This window comes from Heloderma suspectum, chromosome 1 (assembly GCF_057233095.1).
Source record: "Heloderma suspectum isolate Gila_16-S chromosome 1, 16-S_ref, whole genome shotgun sequence".
In the NCBI taxonomy this organism is placed as follows: domain Eukaryota; kingdom Metazoa; phylum Chordata; class Lepidosauria; order Squamata; family Helodermatidae; genus Heloderma; species Heloderma suspectum.
Window position 1 is genome coordinate 192,530,009 of NC_139458.1, and position 21,748 is coordinate 192,551,756.

The window sequence follows — 21,748 nt, forward strand, 5'->3', positions numbered from 1 at the left end:
GCTGCATCAGAGCTTAAAGCTACATAAATTAACACAGCCCTTTAAGGATACAGTGAGTACCCAGTGGGAGGTGTATCTTCTGAGGGACCTGAGCTGACTAGCCTACTTAAGTCCTCAGGTGCTGCTATGCTGAATCAACAGCTCCTTCCATGAGGAATTACTGCCCAGCTTAGCAGCGCCCACAGAGCCCTCTCCAAGGTGCTGTTAGTCTGTGCCTTGCTCCTTTGAGCAAGGAAAACTGAGAGTTTAATAAAATGAATTAAGTTTACAAAAAGTTGTAAGAAGTATTTTGAAGTATAGGATGCAGGACTGCAGGTAACATCTACCATGGTCACTTTCATTTATATGATTCATTGGAATATACTGAACAACCTATAAATGTATAAACTGAAGCCAAAGGAAGTAATATTAGATCGCTGTGAGCTTAACTTTACCTTAGCTAAACTATCACATGTAATATGAATTCCATGTTTCTCTAGGGTGCTACTTTCCCACAAATGCAGGAACTCTTATTATTGTAGAACAGGCAAATAAAGTAGGTATTCATGGGACATATAAAATGGTGTACAGAAGCTCTGCTTTCAGGAATGTAATTATTACTCTAATGTAGATCAAAATAAGCCATAAACTCTGAAAATAAATAAAGTTCATTTATTTTATTCGTATCATATCTCAACTTTTCTCCAAAAAGCTCAGGCAGTGTACAAGGTTCCCCTGCCCATTTTTATCCTTACAACAACCATTTAAGGTAAGTTAGGCAAAGAGATAGTTCCCCCCAACCTTTCTTCATTTCAGCATCCTAATTTTGGGGGGAAAGTTGTTGCCGTTGTTAAACAATTGGGAGCCAGAAACCTTTGTTGATCTACTGCAAATTACCCAGAGATCTACCTGCAGATCATGATCTGCCTTCTGCCCACCATAACATACACGACATCACAACATTAGTGTCATGTGAACCAGGAAGTCTCCGGTTCAAGTTCCTTCCTGCCCATAGGTGACCTTAGGCACTATCCTCTTTTACTTTACAGGGCTGTTTAAAAATTATTGATATGTCTACATTTTTAAACATCCCACTGTGCCACATACATACTTCTTCTTCCTCTTCTTCTTCTGATTAAACTTCACAAAACCATACAAGATTAAACATCCCAAGAACCAATCTAACTGATCACTCATAAGTCAGAAAAACTACTCACTAAAGAAGGTCTGCAGTGAGGTTTTCTATTATTGAAAGCTGAACTGAGACTATGAGACCACCTTTAACCATCTCTCAGATAGTACCTGGCTGCAGGTAACACCTGTGACTCCATGAACCACCAACAGGGAAATTGCATATACACAGGTGCCTAAAATGCCACCCCAAAAAGGGCTTTCACTTGCTTTCATTTTACTTAGATCTTCAGTATCTCTGTTATCTTCACCCCCATCTTCATTCCCGCCTTCTGTTTCCTTTCTTTGTGTCAGATTTTAGATGGAAAGCTCCACAGGGCAGGGATCAGTCTTTTGGCATGTTACTCGGTAAGGTGCTATGCACACTGATGACAATAAAGAATAGTTCTTTTGTATTAATATTATTTTAAAAGCAAGGCTACACAAGAAGTGTAACCAACTGACAGTGAACTTGCAAGGCACGGATAAGCTGTTATCATGTTGTCAGACACAGAGCTTTCTAAAGCAATCATGACACCTCAGAGAAGTGAATATGATTACACACACACACATACTTTATGACACTCACTTTCAGAAAAGACTGAAGAACTATTTCTGTCCTTCGAAGTCATGACTGTGTAGGAGGCAGAAGGTGTAAGGAATCCATATAGCATACCATATTTACCGATGCAGGGGAATAGACTAAAGAGAATAGGGAAGACCCACAGATCAGTTAGATATGAGCTCACTAATATTCCCAATGAATATGCAGTGGAGGTGAAGAATAGATTTAAGGGACTAGATTTAGTAGATAGGGTCCCGGAAGAACTATGGACAGAAGTTCGCAACATTGTTCAGGAGGCGGCGACAAAAAACGTCCCAAAGAACAAGAAAACCAAGAAGGCAAGATGGCTGTCTGCTGAGACACTGGAAGCAGCCCAAGAAAGAAGGAAAGCAAAAGGCAACAGTGATAGGGGGAGATATGCCCAATTAAATGCAAAATTCCAGCAGTAAGCCAGAAGAGAGAAGGAATTATTTTTAAACAAGCAATGCGCGGAAGCGGAAGAAGACAATAGAATAGGAAGGACAAGAGACCTCTTCCAGAAAATTAGAAACATTGGAGGTAAATTCCAGGCAAAAATGGGTATGATCAAAAACAAAGATGGCAAGGACCTAACAGAAGCAGAAGAGATCAAGAAAAGGTGGCAAGAATATACGGAAGATCTGTATAGGAAGGATAATAATATCGGGGATAGATTTGACGGTGTGATCAGTGAGCTAGAGCCAGACATCCTGAAGAGTGAGGTTGAATGGGCCTTAAGAAGCATTGCTAATAACAAGGCAGCAGGAGATGACGGTATCCCAGCTGAACTGTTTAAAATCTTGCGAGATGATGCTGTCAGGATGATGCATGCCATATGCCAGCAAATTTGGAAAACACACAAGAATGGCCAACAGATTGGAAAAGATCAACTTATATCCCCATACCAAAAAAGGGAAGCACCAAAGAATGTTTGAACTATCGAACAGTGGCACTTATTTCACATGCCAGTAAGGTAATGCTCAAGATCCTGCAAGGTAGACTCTAGCAATTCATGGAATGAGAATTGCCAGATGTACAAGCTGGGTTTCGAAAAGGCAGAGGAACCAGAGACCAAATTGCCAATATCCGCTGGATAATGGAGAAAGCCAGGGAGTTTCAGAAAAACATCTATTTCTGTTTTATTGACTATTCTAAAGCCTTTGACTGTGTGGATCATAACAAATTGTGGCAAGTTCTTGGTGGTATGGGGATACCAAATCATCTTGTCTGCCTCCTGAGGAAACTGTATAACGACCAAGTAGCAACGGTAAGAACAGACCACGGAACCAGCATCTACGCTATTTGTGTTCCCCTTATTTTCGCCGTCTTAGTCTACGTAAATGTCTACGTAGACTAAGACGTGCCAAAATAAGGAACGAAAATGGCGGCGCCTATGGGTGCTGCCACTTGCGTACGTGCATTGTTTTTTTTCTTTTAAATCAGCCGTGATAGGCTACATAAACATTTATGTAGCCTATCACGGCTGACTGCAGGGACGCAAACGGCGGCAGCTACGGCCGCTGCCATTTGCGTCCCTGCTAGCCAGCAGCCGGATGTCTGGCCGCTGGCGGAGCTGGCCAGCGGCTCCGCAGAATCCCTGCGGAGCGGAGCCAGCTGGCCAGGATTCTGGGGGTGGGGGAGGAACGGAGCGCCTCCCCCCCCAGCGAAGATTCCGGGGGGAGGGACGGAACGCCTCCCCCCCAACCACTAGCATAATCCCCGAAAGGTAAGTGACTTTCGTACATCCCTAATCCAGTCCATACTCCAGGAAATAAAGCCAGACTGCTTACTTGAGGGAGTGATATTAAAGGCAAAACTGAAGTACTTTGGCCCCATAATGAGAAGACAGGATACCCTGGAGAAGACGCTGATGCTAGGGAAAGTGGAAGGCAAAAGGAAGAGGGGCTGACCAAGGGCAAGGTGGATGGATGATATTCTGGAGGTGACAGACTTGACCTTGGGGGAGGTGGGGGTGGCGAAAGCCGACAGGAAGCTCTGGCGTGGGCTGGTCCATGAAGTCACAAAGAGTTGGAAGCGACTGACCGAATAAACAACAACATGATTGGTTATCTTTCCTATAGCATAATTCAGAATAAAATATTGATGTGGTGATGAGGCAAGCTGACCCCAGTTTTGCTTTTGCCATTTTTGGTGCCTGGGCCGTGTAAAAGCTTTGCGTGACACAGGGGTTAAAACCAGCACAGTAGCTCAGCCACTCTGTTACCCTGGGCCACCGATCTTAGCTGTGTCCCTGGAATGGTTGCACCTCATCCTCACTACCTCCTTTGAGAGTACCACAAGTAATAGGATCAGACCTGTCATTAGTTTTCCCATCCCTATAAATGAGCTATAGATGTCTCAAGTATATGTTGAAACCGTCGACTGGCATATCTTTCTCAAGAGTGTACTATATTCTCCCTTTATTCTTGTATCAAAGTTTGAACAAGCTATTATAGAAAGCTTTGGCAAGACTGGGAATCCTAAGGCAGTCTGATTATAAATGCTTTGGTCAGAAATGGATGGGGAAAATAAGTCTAGAAGGTCTAACGCTACATTTTTACTCATTATACAAGCATCGGCAGAAAAGTGTGTTTTCAAATTCTTGCAATGGACTTCTTCAAATAATAAATATATTTTTTGCCTGAAGTATTAGGAAAAGGGTGAAAATGTTGACTTCTTTCCCATTCTTAATAAAAGCCTCTGTGTTGCATTCTTGAGAAAGAAAGGCCTCTACTGATGTATAGCTTTGGGCAGAGTATGAACAGGGTATGTCCCTTATATTGTTGGACTCTGTGATTTGAACTAGTCTTCATGCATTTATTAATAGTTTACTTGCATATATTGATTCAGCAGGTTAGGCTTTATTTAACTGAGGGTGAGTTAGTCTCTAATTTCTACTTACAGTGCCAGGAATGTTGCAAACATCAACATAAATAATTAAATCCACAGAAAGGGTTAGTTGCATTGTTTTCCTTGTAATGCAGAATTCTTTAAAAATGCCTGCATTAAAACACATTACCCTCATCCCCGCTTACATTATGGGAGTGATGTGATTACAGCTTACCCATTGTGCATGTTCCATGTTGCTTTAGTAATGCAGGAATATAGAAACTGGGGCTGTGGGTAGATCACATGGGAAAAAACACATGGCATGACCATTAATGGCTAGATTAGATAGTGTTCATGCGGTTCTTTCTGTGTGACCCCCCACACATATAGATTCCACCTTTGCACATTCCAGAGTGGCATAGAATAGAAACACAGGGGAACAGCAACCATAAAGTGAGAATCAAGTCTGAATCTGAGTGACTTCCAGAAATGGTGTAAGGCATTTTTTTTTTATTTCAGTTAGCTTTTGGTGGCCAGGAAAAGGGTGGGATGAGGATGGTTTTATCATTGGGTTTGCGTTGACTTTTACATCTTTATATTCACTACAAAACTTTGGGCTGGGCTGGGCTGTTAATCAAATCAATAATTCCATACAGACAGTTAAATTGCATTCAATATGCAGGAACAATTCTGAAGTATTGTTAACAAGTTTGGAGTTGACATTTTATATCCCTGGCATATCTGAAACAAAATTTAAATTGACATTTCTTTTTTCTATCTGTTTAAAGTGCACTTCTTTCTTCCACACTATTTCATAAAATATGGAAACTGAATTCTTTGGAAGAAATATTCAATTAGGCGACAGCCATACAGACTGGCATGTGGACCAACTGCTTTGAATAGTGAAGGAAGGAATTGTTCTAGAAGAATAAAACTTAGGAAATCTATGAGGAGAAATATTGGAGCCCGACCCCCACCAGAATTTTTTGAAGGTTCAGGATGATCCATTTGCAAAATTAATTATATTTTTTATGAAGGGATAATTAATAATATACATCATATGGAGCACAAGGAATTAGACAGCACAAAGAAGTAATTAAAAAGTTGTTTGAGGTCACATTTCTTATTGCAACTGCAAACGCTTCCTGTCCTAAATTTTGCTATCATTAAAAACAAAAGAAAAAACACACAAAAGGCACCACATTACTCCTTGACATTCATTAGAACAAAGTTAGGCAGATCTGATAAGGAATTCTAAAACAATTCTTTTCTGCTTTACTACCCCATTTGCTGAATAATGAGAAACTAATGGGTGTCACTCAGAGTACCAACTTCCTAAGCGGTTGTGCAGTCTATTGAGAAATGAAGCTTTAAAAAAACACGGGATGGTGCAGAAATAGAATAACCCTGTAGACCTGCATGTAAATCAGCTTGGAGTAGAACGTCTCTTAACTCTTTCAATGCAATGTACTTCCATTCATAGTAAAACATCACTTCTAACGCAACTCAGTTTATGCAACTGACATGAATTGCACAATTAGGAATATTTTCATACACACTCATCACATACACTTTTAAAAGTGGGGGACATACTTATATTCTGAGAGCACTTCAGTCAGAGGTTACATCAAATAACAAAACGTGGAGGGTGTGGGGGGGGAATCTGGGAAGTAGGATCACTCAGGTAAGATTCAAGGCAAGATTCAAAGCTCCCCTCTTGGACACATTAAAGGTTAAATTGCGAAACAAGCCTTGGGCAATATCCAATGCTGTCACAGCTCTAGTGGTAATGATGTTGCACTAGCATTGGCTTATGCTAGCACAATATCATTTGTGCTAGCACTGTCACAGCATTGGATATTGCCCAGTATATTTTAAGAGCATTTCTTTCTTTCTCTAGAAATGTATACTCTGCCCTTCTAGTGCTTTCACAGTACTCAGAATAGCTAACAACAATAAAAGCACAATATCCACATAAGACAACAGTATAAAACAAACTGATATATGAAAACAGGGACAGCAGATAAAAGCACCAAAACAGGGCTCACCAATTGCTTTTGATTGATTGACTGACTGACTGACTGACTGATTGATTTATAGGGGTGGGAAGTGGAAGTGGGGAGAAATCTGGAATCCAAAGTCTGTGAGCAAAAAACCCCAATTTTAGGCTGCAATCCCAAGTACAATTTCCTGAGGTTAAACTCATTGAATATAGTGGGACTTACTTCCGAGTAAATATGCATAGGATTGCATCTCAGGCCTAAGAAACCTGACAATTTCAGGTTTCTTCCCCACCAATGTTTTGGGATGGGAATTGCTTTTCCTTTCAATCTGCTAATTGTGCTTGAATGCAGCCATTGTGACTATTGCCAGATTTTGTGGTAGGGAATCTCACACATCAACTATGTTCTGTGTGATACTTAAGAATATAGGTGGAGGAGCAATGCAATTGCAATGGGATTTTGCATTTAAACTCTCAAATGTTGCCATGTGAAGGGTAAAGATGTCCACGGGATGATCCAAGTACAGTGCTCCAAAATAGTTCCAAACTGGTTGATTTGATGCATTCTTCCTGAGAGGAAACACAGATAAAAATTGCTTGGCAATGGGTAAGTATACCACCTCTCCAGTTCTGGGGTTTACTTCAAAAGTTACAACAGGCAGTATCCAATTGGTACTACTACCAATTAACCAATTAATTAGTTGGTATTACCAACTAAACTACGCTGCTCTAGCATAAGGGACCTCTAGCACAACGCCAATAGTGTTAGCTGGCAGGACCGTTTTTCCAGGGAATCCCATCGTCTAGCTAATGCTATTGGAGTTGCATTAGCAAGTCATGTATGCTAGTGCAACATAATTTACATTAACGCTAGTGTCCACTTGAATACCGCACAAGATTTGTACACAGAAAGCACTGTGTAGAAATTAGTATGCTGTGTGTATATCATTATGGAAGATAGTCACAAGTGTGTCATTTTTGCTGAGGCTATTCATGATGTACATGTGTTGGCCAATCACTTCTTCCACAACTATTTTGAGCAAGTGGGAGAGAAATCCTCCCCACCCCTCCCTAATCAGAGTTCTTCTCTTGATACTGAATGTAAAAGCAAGCCCCACCATGTTTCCAGATGGTAAATACATTTTCTTAATAGATTAACATGGCCTCCCATAGCATCAGGGTACAAGGAATTGATCTGCAACTGCAAAACCAAAAAAATTGTAGAGTCCTAGGAAATGAACAGTTCAGACAAAATGTTGAAATTTCACAACTAAGCTCATGTTGACACCAGTGGGAACAAATCATACACTGAGTGGCTCAAAGGGAGTAGAGGCCCTACATTTTTATTCCAAGATGCATCTCTAGATCTCTTTTATGTGGTTCAAAACATATGCATATGTTTTCTTATCCTTTTTATCACAAAGGAAAATAAAAAATGTGGAATTCAAATTTGCAGCCCCCTCATTTTGAAGGATATTTGTTTTGATTTAGAAGGTGTGATCAAAAGATCCCTATTTTTATTTGATAAATAAACAGATACATTTCACTTTCATATTATTTGAATAGCTGAGGCACTCATTATGTTTTGTAGTTCATGAAGCCAAATGTCTCAAATATTTAATTTAGCCTATTCTGCATTTAGAGGATTTGCAAAAGGGTGTGTGTGTGTGCATGCACGTTTCTCGTGTACGATATCCTAAAGCAAGGGGCCAAAGTTCACATACCACCATCTTCATATGGTCAAGATTGGCTTGGCAGGGTATAAGTTAACGTTAAATTATTAATTCTTGCAGCTATCACTTCTGTTTCCCTTCACCAGCCTTCAGTACCTTTTGCTTCTTTTCACCAAGAGCTCTCCTACACGCCTGGCAGTCATTAATTCTCCCTCTCTTCTCTACTAGCAACCCACTAGATCCCCATTTTCCACTCCAAGTAAGGAAAACCTTCCTGATATCAACCTTATCTGCTTCCTCTCTTTCCTTGCTCTTGCAAGTTTATAGTCAACAAGTTTATAAAGGCAGCCATTAATTTGGAATATATGTATCACAAAGTGCCTTTAATCAATGAGCTTTCCAAATCTGACTTGGGATGAGATTGGGGAGTCCCAAGTTCTAGTCCCCACTCAGCCATGAAGCTCACTAGGTGACTTTCGGCCAGTCACTGACTCTCAGCCTAACCTGCCTCACAGGTTAGGAGAGGAGGATCATGGGCTCCTTAGAGGAAAATGTGGGAAAGAAATACAACAAATCAATCAATACATGCTGGCCTTGTTTATCGGCTTTCCTGGTCACTGTGGGAAAAAGGACATTAGACTAAATGGTAGGGATGGATGAACATTTTGTTTGGTTCAGTTTTTGATAAGTACTTATCAAAATTCACAAATTTCTTTGTAAATAGGATGGAAAGAACTTGAGATTTAAAAAACTGAATGTGGGAGACATCATAACTGACAGATTTATCCAAGCAGGCTCAGAACGTTGAGTGTTTAGCTCTTAATACAAATGAACAAAGACTATGCTATATGGCTACAGTATATTTGAGAGGTGGGCTTGTTAAGTGTGGTGTTATAGTCAAGAGTGCTGGAGAACTAGGCTCAACCCCCCACTCAACCATAATGTTCACTGGATGACCTTGGGCCTGTCACATCCCTTGGCCTAATCTACCTCACAGGGTTGTTGTGAGGATATAGTGGGTGGATGTGGGACACAACGTGCAGAGCCTTGAACTCCTTGGAGGAAAAGTGGGCTATCAATACATAAACATGAGTTGAAAGTATCACAGTCATAACAGGGCACATAGGTGTCAGGGTGAAAACTGAGCCAATAGAACCCCAGAGCACTTCTGATTCTGAGGAGGATCAGCAATCCATGGGAGAGGAGCCAGCTTATCCCTCACAGGCACAGCAGCTGGCAGAGATTCCTCCTGCTGGCATTCCTGAGATAGATAGTGATCCTAGCAGTGAGAAAGTGCGGGAACGGGGCTTGCTTGACACTAGACGCAGACGCAAAGAGCAATGAAGGGCGGGGAAAGGAGGCGTAGCACCCGTTTGGTGCGTAAACAACGGCCGCTTCCTATGGACCCAAGGGAAAAAGGGAGGATCTCTCCCTAGCCCATAAGTTCAGGGTCTTCAAGTGACTCTCCTTCAAATGGGGATCAACTGCCTACTCGAAGCATAGGCCACTCTGCTGTTCCTTGCTTAGTCGCTGGTGATTAGCATCTGATAGAGTCATTAAGTTGTAAAAGGATTAAAGCCTTGAAAAGAATCCTTTCCTCTGTGTCTTGAGTTGGCTATTGGAGTCTACTGAAAGAGGCTGCTAGGGCGCTCCTGACAATAGGCTTCCCCTCCTCCTGGTTCATGATACCTCTTTTGTTTGTATCTACAGGGACCCTCTCTTCCTTTTTTTGTTTTTAGAAAACACAAAAACCTGAACTTAAGTACCGAGGGATACCTGAACTACTTATTCCTTTGCTGTGCATCTCAGAATGATGGTCATTTTCATGAAGGAGGCTTATATTGCCTTTGACCTATTTATGTTGTTGCACAATCTTTCTTCATGTGGAAGAGAAAGGGGGAAGAATTTAAATGCAAATGTGCATTCTAGCCAAAGTAGGCTTTATATCAGGGGTGGCCCTTGGACTAGTTTCAAAAGTCCTCTGCAAGCAAACAATGCAGACTTCTGGTGAAAGTGATCTGTCCCTCTGGTGGCAGCCCACTGGGAGGGGATGTAAAGGGCAGGGAGAGCGAGAGAAGGAGGTGGCCCTTTCCACTTCTGGCTGTGACCCCACTTACGGCTGGCATGAGGCCCGCAACAGATTACCACCAAGAGAAAGCAGTCCCAGACAGAAAAAGGTTCCTCACCCGTTTTATATCCACACTGGTGACTGAAGTAAGAAAGGATTTAAGCCTCAAGTGTGAAAATATCTGAAGTCTGTGTGGGAGTAGAGTAGTAATTCTGCTAGATCAGCTATGAGTCTGTGACAGGTCCTAGGGCACACGCCAACCAAGCTTCTTTTATTTCTGTTAAAAATTTTAACCTTCTTAAAATTAATAAGATACTATTCTGGCAGCCAGTTTCTCTGTATTCATCTCTTCATAGCAACCTTTGCTCTTCCAGTGCTACTAACTCGTTAAACTTCAGTTTCTTGTGCTCTCTCCTTCCCTGCTGCTGTTCTATCATACCAATGAAGCTCTTTCCCCTCTGATATTCACTTGGCTACCTCCATCTCTTTTTAGGAAACCATATCTTTTCTGCTTGCTTTCCCAGTATAATTTTTCTTACACAGTTATTGACAACTTCTATTTCTTTCTGATGTTATTCTTCATCATTCAGCATTGACATAGCATTGACCCTATTCCCTCCTTCTCCCCATTCTTCAAGATGGTAAGTCTGCAAGCAGGGCCTGTTGCAATCTGATTTACGATAAAGCACTTTCAGTGCAATCCTATACATGTCTATTCAGAAGTAAGTCCCAACAAGTTCATTAGAGTTTATTCCCAAGTAAGCAGGTATAGTATTGCACCCTTAATATACTTTAAGCATGACTGAGATAAGATAGGGTCATGGCAATAATTTTCTACACCATTTTCAGATTCTCTAAATGAATTAAAGGGGTAAATATTCTCTTATATTAATGTGAGAATTTCTACATGATCTCTAAACCTTTGCATTCAACTCTTATTTCAATTAAGAACATAATTATTCTCGTCATGATACACTATATTAATGTTTATTAACTTAGTCCCATTTATTGGAAAATACTCACTGTGTGACTTATGTGAATTTCAGAAGTTTAGAATGCCTATCCAAACCAACCATAGTACACTTTTATTTGCATAAAACATTTGATATTGATACTCAGCTTCTTACATGAGTGTTGGACTGGGAAATTTAAGTTGAAATCCCCACTGAAGTTGAATATAGATGACTGCTTATCAAGAAGACATACAGTGCAACCATGTTTGTCTACAGCCAGATGCTTATAGTGCGCTCCCATGTCTTGAAGATAATTTTTTGTCCTACTGCTCCCCTGGATTCCTGAGCATGCTGATATGAGGATAAAGCCCGTCCACCACATGGGTAGGTGCCTCCATGTGGTTGTGTGCCTAGTGTTGTAAGTTTCTACTTGGTACCAGGGTTGATCTGATTTAAATAGGGATGGGGGAGAAATCCTCCACGGACCCCAGCCCCCTAGGAGTCTGTGGAGGATTGGAAGACTTACCTCCGCCTCCTGGAGAAATCCTCACCGGCTGGATCCTCCCTGCCGGCCGGCTCTGGAGTGCCAGCGATATGGCCGCCACTACCGTATTGCTGGCTGGGCGGATTGACTGCGGCCGCAAATGGTGTCAGGGATGCCATTTGCAGCTGTAAAGGCCTTAGTTTAAGGTAAATGCAGCCGTAAATAGCTGCATTTACCTTAAACTAAGGCCTTTATGGCCGCAAATGGCATCCTGGACGCCATTTGCGTCCGTGCTTTTAATTAATGCGATAGGCTACGCAATTATCTGCATAGCCTATTGCGTTATTTAAAAGCACGGATGCAAATGATGTCCCGGATGCCATTTGCAGCCGCAGTCATTCCGGCCCACCAGCGATACGGCAATGACGGCCGTATAGCTGGCAGTTTGGAGCCGGCTGGTGGCTCTGTGGACTCGCCGCGGAGCGGAGCTGGCCAGCGAGGATTCCAGGGGGGAGGGACGGATCACTTCCCCCCCGCGGACCCCCGCAGATGCCAGGTAGGGGGGTTTCACACATCTCTAGATTTAAATCAATTTGATTTAAATAGCTTCTCTGAAGGACTAAATTTTAATGATTTAAATCACTGCTTAAATCATTAGTGAGGAAGATCCTATTTAATCATCATTTTTAGTAGAAGTACATTATTGTTTAATTTAACCTTAATACATATTCAGAGATGCAGGTTTCATTAGAAGGTAGGTACTCAGTGGTGCAGAAGTTTCGTCAGGAGTCAGGACTGCATGAATATGCTCTGTTCACTTTTGGTTTCATTTTCTATTCCCCCCCCTGCATTTATATCCAGACTCCTGCTCCTAGTTCAGATCTACTCCATCTCCCCAGATTCTCTATTCATTGGCCTTCTCTATCTTTGCTCTTAGCAAGAGGCAATGCTGAGAGAGAGAGCGTGCACTTTTGTACATCAACTGCAGTGCAGAATAGGGCTGATCAGGTTATCTCCCATCTCCATAAACTGCTGTTAACATATTAATAGAATATAATTACAAGTTGCATAATGAGTATTCATGATGATATCTTTGACCAAGGTTCCTTTTTACTAATTGTTTTAAGAAACTTTCAAACTCTGATTTAAATTTTAAGAAATTGATTTAAATTTTTAAAAATCCGATTTTTTATTTAAAAAAAAAACACCCATTGATCTTTATCAACCCTGCTTGGTACATGATCGCTTACATTCTCCGTCAGCCCTGGACCAGTCACTAACTCTTACACCAATCTTGGGGTCTCCAACATAGTACCTGTGCATGACAATGTGCCCATGGACACCTCTCTTGTCTCCCGCCAGGCTCCCTACCCTTCCTGATGTTTATTTTATTTGCTAATAATTTTAATTAAAACAATAATTGGGAGACTGGCTTGCTGCCAAGCAAAGTGCCTCCCTCCAGTGCCATCTTATATTTCGGTTCCAAGGAATGTTTATGTGTTTTTGAGCTCAGACCCCACCTCTGCCCTGTACTTAGGTTCTTGGGCAAGTTACTTTTCTTTTAATCTCACCAGTTTGCCTTCTGGGAAATTAGTGTTCCATGACCAGCCATGCTCACTATAGTAGCCGTTTTATGAATGAGCAAAGTGGACCCATATCAACCATTTTGTGAGAGTGCTCGTGACACTCTCTCAAAATTCCAAAAGTGCCCACCAAACCAAAAGGCTTACTGACTAAGCTAACTCACAGAGTTCTTAGGATGGAAAAAAGAGATAGATAAATAAATATAAATATAAATAATTGCTTAATCATATATAACAGTGGTCTTCAACCTTTGCAGACTGGAGATTGACCTTCAAGCATGCATTATGACTCCCACTTAATTTTTTATTATATTCTTACCCATTTTTACCTGTAGTAATATTGTTGCTGGTGTGACCCACATTTAGGTCAGTTGCAACCCAACTTTCAGTTTTGACTCACCAGCTGAAGTTTGATGATCTCAAAAACACAATTTATGAAGTGCTTCACATGTCTTGCCTTTTTTCAAACTGGTATTTTTAAACGTGCTAAAGTAAGGGCCATAGGGAATGGGAATATGTTCCAAAACATCTGCTTAATATTATTCAAAAAGAAATAACAACCTATTTTGCTCCACTGCATGTGAAACTAATGAAGCCTCTATGGTCAACTCTGTAAGAGACCGTAGTGTTTCAGACTACGTATGAGATTTACCAGAAGGATTTACTGGTTTATACAGAAAGACCAGAGCAAACCCTGCCACTAGGTTTCATAATCAATGTTACCAAACCAAAACCATGATAGGTTTTATCATATCAATGGGGAAATATCAATGGGGATGTTTATATGGTGGGGAAATCGCAGAGGAAGTGTTAGAGAATCGTTGTTGCAGGGTTATTATTATGAATCAACCGGACACTGTTAATGCAGGCAAGAACCACCCCCACCCTCTTGTTCATTCTTCTGAGCAATGCCTGCACATTGATCCAAGTCATGCATTCTGCACATGTTACTCAAGCTGCATGAGGATGCATGCATACAGAAAGGTGCTGCACATATGGTTGCTAGCACTGATTACTGGATCTAGTGTTCAGGGCTGTGTGTGTGGCTGTCTGCACCAGATCAGTTTACTGGCCCCGTTAGCTTGGATCACCTGTTTGGCAGCTGTAGGAGGGGCTCAATTCTGTACCCCCTTCCCCACTATCAGGAAGACAGGGAAGAGCCCATCCGTTTTGACAATACCATCTGTCTGTTGGGTTGAAGGTAAATGCCCATTGCTCATAGCAGCTTGTGAGTGGCCCACAGCTGTTTCTGAGCATTCATATCCTTAGATCACAGTCAGTATGGTTTCTCTCTGGTTACTGTATCAAAAGCATACATTTACTTCTAGGTAACTACATGTCTGTCTGTAAACTGTTGCAGTCGGCTATTCACTGCTGGTTTCAGCCTTGGCATGAATTTTGGACACCATCCATCTTTGCATACCAGAGTTAACTAGGCTATTCTTAAACAGATTACTTATCTCAAGATGAAACAGTAGACAAGGAAGAAGTTCTATTTATTTCCAACTTGAAAAAATGATTTGCTCAGATAAACACATGTGACTGAGATGAATTAAGAGGTTATCATCTCAGTCTCAGTACAACTGGCAGTAATAATAAGTTCATTACGTGGAACCACAGACAACCTACGGCTTACAGAGAACAAAGCGGGATGGGTTTGGTGCCATTTAGAAGCAAACAGCTTCACTCCTTGGATTATACCCACAGGGTCTATATATAATCTCACTTTCTGTAACCAATTGAAAGCCACCATTTGGATGGTGGATCATAACACTGATAGGTGAATCACTCTCCACGCAAATCTCTATCAGGCAATTTGCCTGTCATTGTTCACCATCTAAATGGCTACATTCAACAGGAAGTGCCCATCAAACTGCATAGGGGATATGACCCATTGGTTTCACCAGTCTCTTTCCATCTTGAGAAAGGACTGCTTTGCAGAGTCCACTCCTGTTATATGAAAATACACAACTGAAAATGGAAGATGCTGGAAATCAGCATCACGCCAGCTGAGAATTGTGCGATGTAAATCCTATGTTCTTTGGACTCTAAATCCACGAGAGAGTGAAATATGCCTGAGTGCTTTGTTTCGGGGAATGTTTTTCCAATTTAAAACTTGGATTAAGTGGTCATCTATCTATCTATCTATCTATCTATCTATCTATCTATCTATGCATATCCTCTGCCTTCAGTAGTATTGACTACTGAAGGAAACATCAGTCTTTCATTACCAAGTATTTATTAACACAGTAATGGATGGTAGCATGCAGTTGGGATCGCACGTAAAGCAAGAAGGAGAAGCAAAGAATGTATAGAATGAAAATGTCATTGACCTGATTTGTCAGAGATGCTGGCCGGGACTGGCGTAGCCGAGCCGTTCGTATTAGCCTTTGCGCTGTCCTTGGAAGCACCAGCTTTTGGTCTGTTTTTCGTTGCTTCTAGTGCTTTGACCTTCTTGGCATGTTTACTTCCTTTGTAGTGGGCCTCGGCCTGGCTCTACAAAGGAGAAAAAATCAGGCTCATAATTCGTACTTCATATCACTCAATGGATGATAATGTCGAAATAAAAGTTATACAGCTTTCAATAATAGGCACCACATTCCTTTGCCTGACAAGATTATGTAGCAGTTTATTATTGATCTTGCTTTTATACATTCAGAAGATAAATAGCCAACTTAGAGATTTTAATGTAGAACATATTTTTGTATGGCTAACAATAAGAGGATCAACCTCCTTCCTAATTTCTTAGTAGGATTCTACTTAAAGTTTAAGTGGTGAAAAATGTATATTGACCATTAAGGCCCAATCCTATGCAGAGTTAGGAGTACCAAAGCCTATTGAAAACAATGGGTTTAAGTGCATCTAACTCTACATAAGACTGCAGCCGATTATTTTTCAAAATCTTTACTGAGTATTGTTGGTAATATGTCAGTCTTTGTGAATGAAGGTACAAAATAATTATCAGCTTTAATGAAGATTTAGAAAACGTTTTCCAAAACTTTTATTTTTCAAAAGATAATATGTGCTAGAAATGCTATAGATTTTGGAACCTACAGAATTCAAATTTAAAAGGTATGGTTCCTTCACAACACTAAAGATAATGTTAGGTATAATGCTCCCTTCATGCTTAGAACCTGTCAGAGAAAGTTTCTGAGGCTGTAATCCTATGCCCACTTTCCTTGGAATAAGCTCTATTAAACCAATAGGAGTAATTTAAATCCTACGCATATATACTCAGAAGAAAGCTCCATTGAGTTCAATGAGGCTTACATCCAGATATGTGTGTATAGGATTGCAGCTTAAATCATCTTAAATCAGACAAAATGAGGTATTTTGGGCTGCAATCCTTATTCCAAGTGTATATACACTTGGAGTAAGCCCCACTGAAATTTAAGCACTCAATGGAATTTACTTCTGAGTAGACAAAATTAGGATTGTGCTGTAAATTAGATATATGATTGCAATCCTAAGCATGTCTGCTCAGACATAAATCCCATTGCCTAAGGCAGCAATCTTAGACCTGCTTTCCCTGCTTCTGAGTAGCTAGCTATGTATAGGATTGTGCTGGAAATCTGCCAAAATTAGACATTTCAGGCTATAATCCTATACACACTTACCGTGGAGAAAGTCCCACTGAATTCAACTTGACTTACTTCAGAGTAGACATATATAGGGTTGTCCTGTCAGTTAAATATATGGGTTATCTACTTCTCAGATATTTTTGGAAAGCCAAACAACTCTAGGAGGGATGGTTCTTGCAATTTCTTAGGCATCTGCCACCATCCTTAAACATTTGCATTACCTTCATAAGGTCACCTCTGTACATTTCGTTTTCCACTCATACATATTGGCATCAGTAGGGATGCCTGATGCATTTCTTAAGATCTAGAATGGCATGGCAGGATGGGTGGGGAAGCCAACTGTCTCATTGTTAGATATTTAGCATTAAATATATTAGATATTTATGAATGTGATAGACCGTGTATCTAGTACTACAGCATTGTTCTGTATGAGGGCCAGATGTGGGCCATTAAACTGAAGCTGAATCCTGGTAAGACTCGCCCTGTGGGTGAGTGGTTCCCAAGTCCAGGAGATAGCTGCATTGCTTGTTGTGGATGGGGGTGCACTTCCTCTGAGAGATCAGGTTTGTAGTATGGGGGTACTCCTAGATCCATCATTGTCGCTGGAGGCCCAAGTGGCCGCTGCAGCTCAGAGTGCCTTTTACCAGCTTCGGCTGGTTTGCCAGCTATGGCCTCTCCTGGACAGGGATAGCTTGGCCACAGTGATACAGGCATTAGTAACCTCAAGGCTGAGTTACTGCAATGCATTCTATGTGGGTCTGCCCTTGAGGCTGGTCCGGATGCTGGAGCTAGTGCAGAATGAAGCAGCTCGGCTGTTGTTGGGAGCTGCCCCTTTTCAGCATGTAACTCCTTTGCTGAGGAAACTGCACTGGTTGTGTATTCACTACCAGGCCAGATTTAAGGTATTAGGACTAGTGTACAAAGCCCTAAACAACTTGGGACCAGGATACCTGAGAGAGCACCACCTTCTTTACCAACCTGCCTGGTTACTGAGGTAATTGGAGGGCTTGCTTCTGATGATTCCACATGGACCTATGGTCTGGTCCATCAGGAAGAGAGCCTTCAGTGTAGTGGCCCGCTTCCTGTGGAATTCCCTGCCTTTGGAGGTCAGGCACACGCCAACGTTACGTTGCGTTTGGTGCCTCCTGAAGACATTGTTATTTCGAGAGGCTTTCCCTGAGTGACCAGCTGCAGTTTACTAAGTGCAGAATCTGTTTTTTAAATGTTTTAATTGTTTTAATTATGGGGTTTTATTCTTTTATCTTGTTGTTCACCATTCTGAAAACTTTGATGTAGAGCGGTATATAAATATTGTAAACAAACAAATAAATAAATAAAATTCTAACAAATTTGTTCCTGAAATAATTTTTGACTGAGAGGAACGAACTGAATATATCTATATGATGTTTTTAAAGTTGAAGTTTAAATTTCTTCATTTAACAACAGTGTTTAAATACTAGAACATGTATATGCCTGTGCCTTTATTGAAATATGTATATTAACTATTTCAGTTAATATCTTAAGTATAATTCAAACTACCACACAGGACACCCCATCCCTAAGCATATTAACTAGGAATAAATCTCATTCATTTCAACAGAACATGCTCCCACCCAACATGTTTACAGTTGGGGCGCACAAGAAAGCATGCTTCTCATAAATGGCCACATCTTGGTGCCACACATATAGAAATACAATGCAAGAGACATTTCTTGTATCAGGCAGTGTACTGTTGAGAATCACATGGCTGACGTGGATTAGGAACATCGTCTTTTGCTCATTATGTTAAAGTGAAAGCAAGCCATAAAACTAAGTGCACGAACTTTTCTCAACACCTCTGCTGGGTTCTAACTCCTCAGGGTGTTGTTAAAGCTTTGTTGCTATAGAAAGGACAGCTGAATTAGTCTCAGCGTAACTAGGTGCCACTGAACAGCCACCTTGGGACATCATGTAATAACAAAGCCTTCTCACTGGGGTGTAAGTGAAGGGTAAGAACAGATGGAATGGAAAAGAAAACACACACATACATAGGTGTTCAGTAAGAATCCTCAGGGTACATAAGTTGCACCACTGAAATTATTGCAGGTAAAAGCCATTAAGGTTCAGCAGTTAGCTAAAGAGCATGTAATGCAAAACACATTTTTCCCTACTCTAAAAGGATGAAAACATACTGTATTTCTATATGCCCACATTTTTCTTTCTGTACTGAACTGTGCAGAAACTAAAAATAAAAGATTAGCATTTGGCAAGGGGAGAATTAAATTAGCAAACTATTGTTAAAATATTGGCTACAATATTGATTGTAGAGATACTGATAATGACTGATTGAAGAAGTATAACACAACTCTAAGACCTTTTCAAAATTATCAGGTACCAAACAAACAGTGAGGGAAATTGATTAAGCAACTGGCAGCCCAGTCCTAAACATGCTAACTTGAAAGAGAATCCCACTGATTTCCATAGAATTCCCTTCCCAGTAAGTAAGCTTAGGACTGTAAGGTTAATTGAATAATCACTACTTATACATATTCAGTACTTAAAGGGACACTAGTCCATTGAAAGGTCACCCAACCCTTTTTCCGTAAGATTAAATTTTTGTATCGATCCTCTTGTACACTTCCTTATTTTTTAAGAAATATTGTATGGTGGATTATTATATTTTAAAAGGCTGATAGAGGTCTTGTTCTCACATTTTTTCATTTTTGTTTTTCATTTTTGTTTTCTTTCTTTTACCATGGAGTTTTTGGAAGTACTAACAATATCAGGGACAAACTAGATGTAGCTGTTATCATGTAGTTTGGCATTGTGTAGCTGTTTTGTGTTTGACAAATACCTAGCATGGGGAGAGGCGGATCAGGACCATGGTTTTGATGGTGAGGGGGACTGTGAACAACGGATGTGCATATTGTGTGTGCGTGTAATGATTTTGACTGGGATTGTGGCAGGGGCAAAAGATTAAAAAACCCTTCCTGCATGGTTGTGGTCTGTTTCCCCCTCCCCTCCCCCTTCCCATGCCAGCTATTAGTTAAACAAAACAGCTACATCTAGTCTACCCCTCAGGCCCAGCTATTTTCTAAATTCCTGATACCATATTCCTGAACAAGCACTGTTATCTATTGCAGGCTTCCTTTTGGTTTTCTAATTGATGCTGAACAATAAAAACAGGTGCTCTGTAAATGCCTGTGTGAACAGATGCATAAACAGTGGAGAGTGGGCGTGGGGAACGGGACACATGGGATGGGGGCCATTTTGAAGCTATTTCATCTTCAGAATTCTCCTTGGGATCAGAGCAAGAAAAAGCCTCAGGATGTCCCCCAGCTATTTTCTCTCTTATCTTCTCTGGCTTTTCCTTCAGAGGGACAGAGATATCTCATATTCAGATAAATGTGGGTTCCCCTGGTTCACTCATTACTTGTGAGGAAAGAGCAGGGGAGGAAGAGACAGAGGGCATGAGCCAAAGTCCCCACTCCTCTTATTATTTATATTATTATTTTTATGTGTTTATTACATTTATATCCCGCCTTTCCTTCAAGAAGCCCAAGACATCGTACATGATCTCTTCCTCATTTTATCCACACAACAACCCTGTGAGGTAGGTTGGGCTGAGAGTCAATGACTGGCCCAAAGTCACCCAGTGAGCTTCATGGCCAAATGGGGACTAGAACCTGGATCTTCCAAGTTTCAGCCCAATATTCTGACCACTGCACCTAGGGATGTCAGAGAATTCTGCGACAGATCTTAGTGAGGCCGAATGCCAGTGCATTCGGCCCCCCGAAATCCATCGCGGAAACGGGCTGCCACCCCCCTGCCTCCCGCGGATCCCCACCGGGACGAGACTTAACTGGGGCGGATGTTTTGGACGGCGGCAGCTCCAGCGGCGGCGGCAGCTGGTCTTCTGACCGGCTGCCGCCGCCGCCATTTGCAGTCTGTGTTTTTTTCTCCCCCCCCCCCCCGCCATAGACGTGATAGGCTACTTAAAGACTTGCGTAGCCTATCACATCTGGGTAAAAAAAAAAAAAATGCCTATGCAAATGGTGGCGGCTACAGCCGCCACCATTTGTGTTCCTTATTTTTCGCCATCTTAGTCTACGTAAATATTTACGTAGACTAAGACGAAGACAAGAAAGGGGAACGCAAATAGCGCCCAGTACGCTATTTGCATTCCCCTTTCTTTTCTTTGTCTTAGTCTACGTAAATATTTACGTAGACTAAGACGTCAAAAAATAAGGAACACAAATGGTGGCGGCCATAGCTGCCGCCATTTGCGTACGCATTTTTTTTTTTTTTTACCCAGAGCCCTCCGCAGCCGGAAATCTGGCTGCAGACGGCCCTGGCCTGGGCCTGGCCAGCTGCTCCACGGAGCCACCGCGGAGCACAGCTGGCTGTCGAGGATTCCGGGGGGGAGGACCAGATCACCTCCCCACTGTCGAGGATTCCGGGGGGAGGGACGGAACGCCTCCCCCCCACCATGAACAGAATCCGCGAAAAGGTAAGTGACTTTCGTACATCCCTAACTATACCACACTGGCTCCCCATAACAGGTATTATTTATTTATCTATGTTTATTTGTTTTATTTCTTTATCCTACCTTTCCTCCAAGGAGCTCACATACATATCTATTTGATCTATGTATATTTTATACTGAACATCTGTATTGTTTTGTGTTTTATGCTGTATAACGCTTTGTTATTTTTTACGTTAAGCAGCATATATATTTGAAAAAAAATAAAATAAAACAAATACATAGTTCCCATTACCCATTTTCCAGGAGCTGAAGTAGCAGCTAAAGAAATTAAGGAACACGCTTCTCTGGACACAAGCCACCTATCAATTGTCATGGTTA

General features: G+C 41.3%; 1 protein-coding gene across 2 annotated transcripts in view; it reads right to left on the minus strand.

The window, feature by feature from the left end:
• Positions 1-21,748, minus strand: part of ZNF385B (zinc finger protein 385B) — a 298,989-nt gene that overhangs the window by 11,324 nt on the left and 265,917 nt on the right. For both annotated transcript variants that reach the window (XM_084814805.1, XM_084814816.1), the window contains one exon: positions 15,658-15,820. In XM_084814805.1, the coding sequence (XP_084670931.1) occupies positions 15,658-15,820 (163 nt within the window). The remainder of the gene's footprint in view (positions 1-15,657; positions 15,821-21,748) is intronic.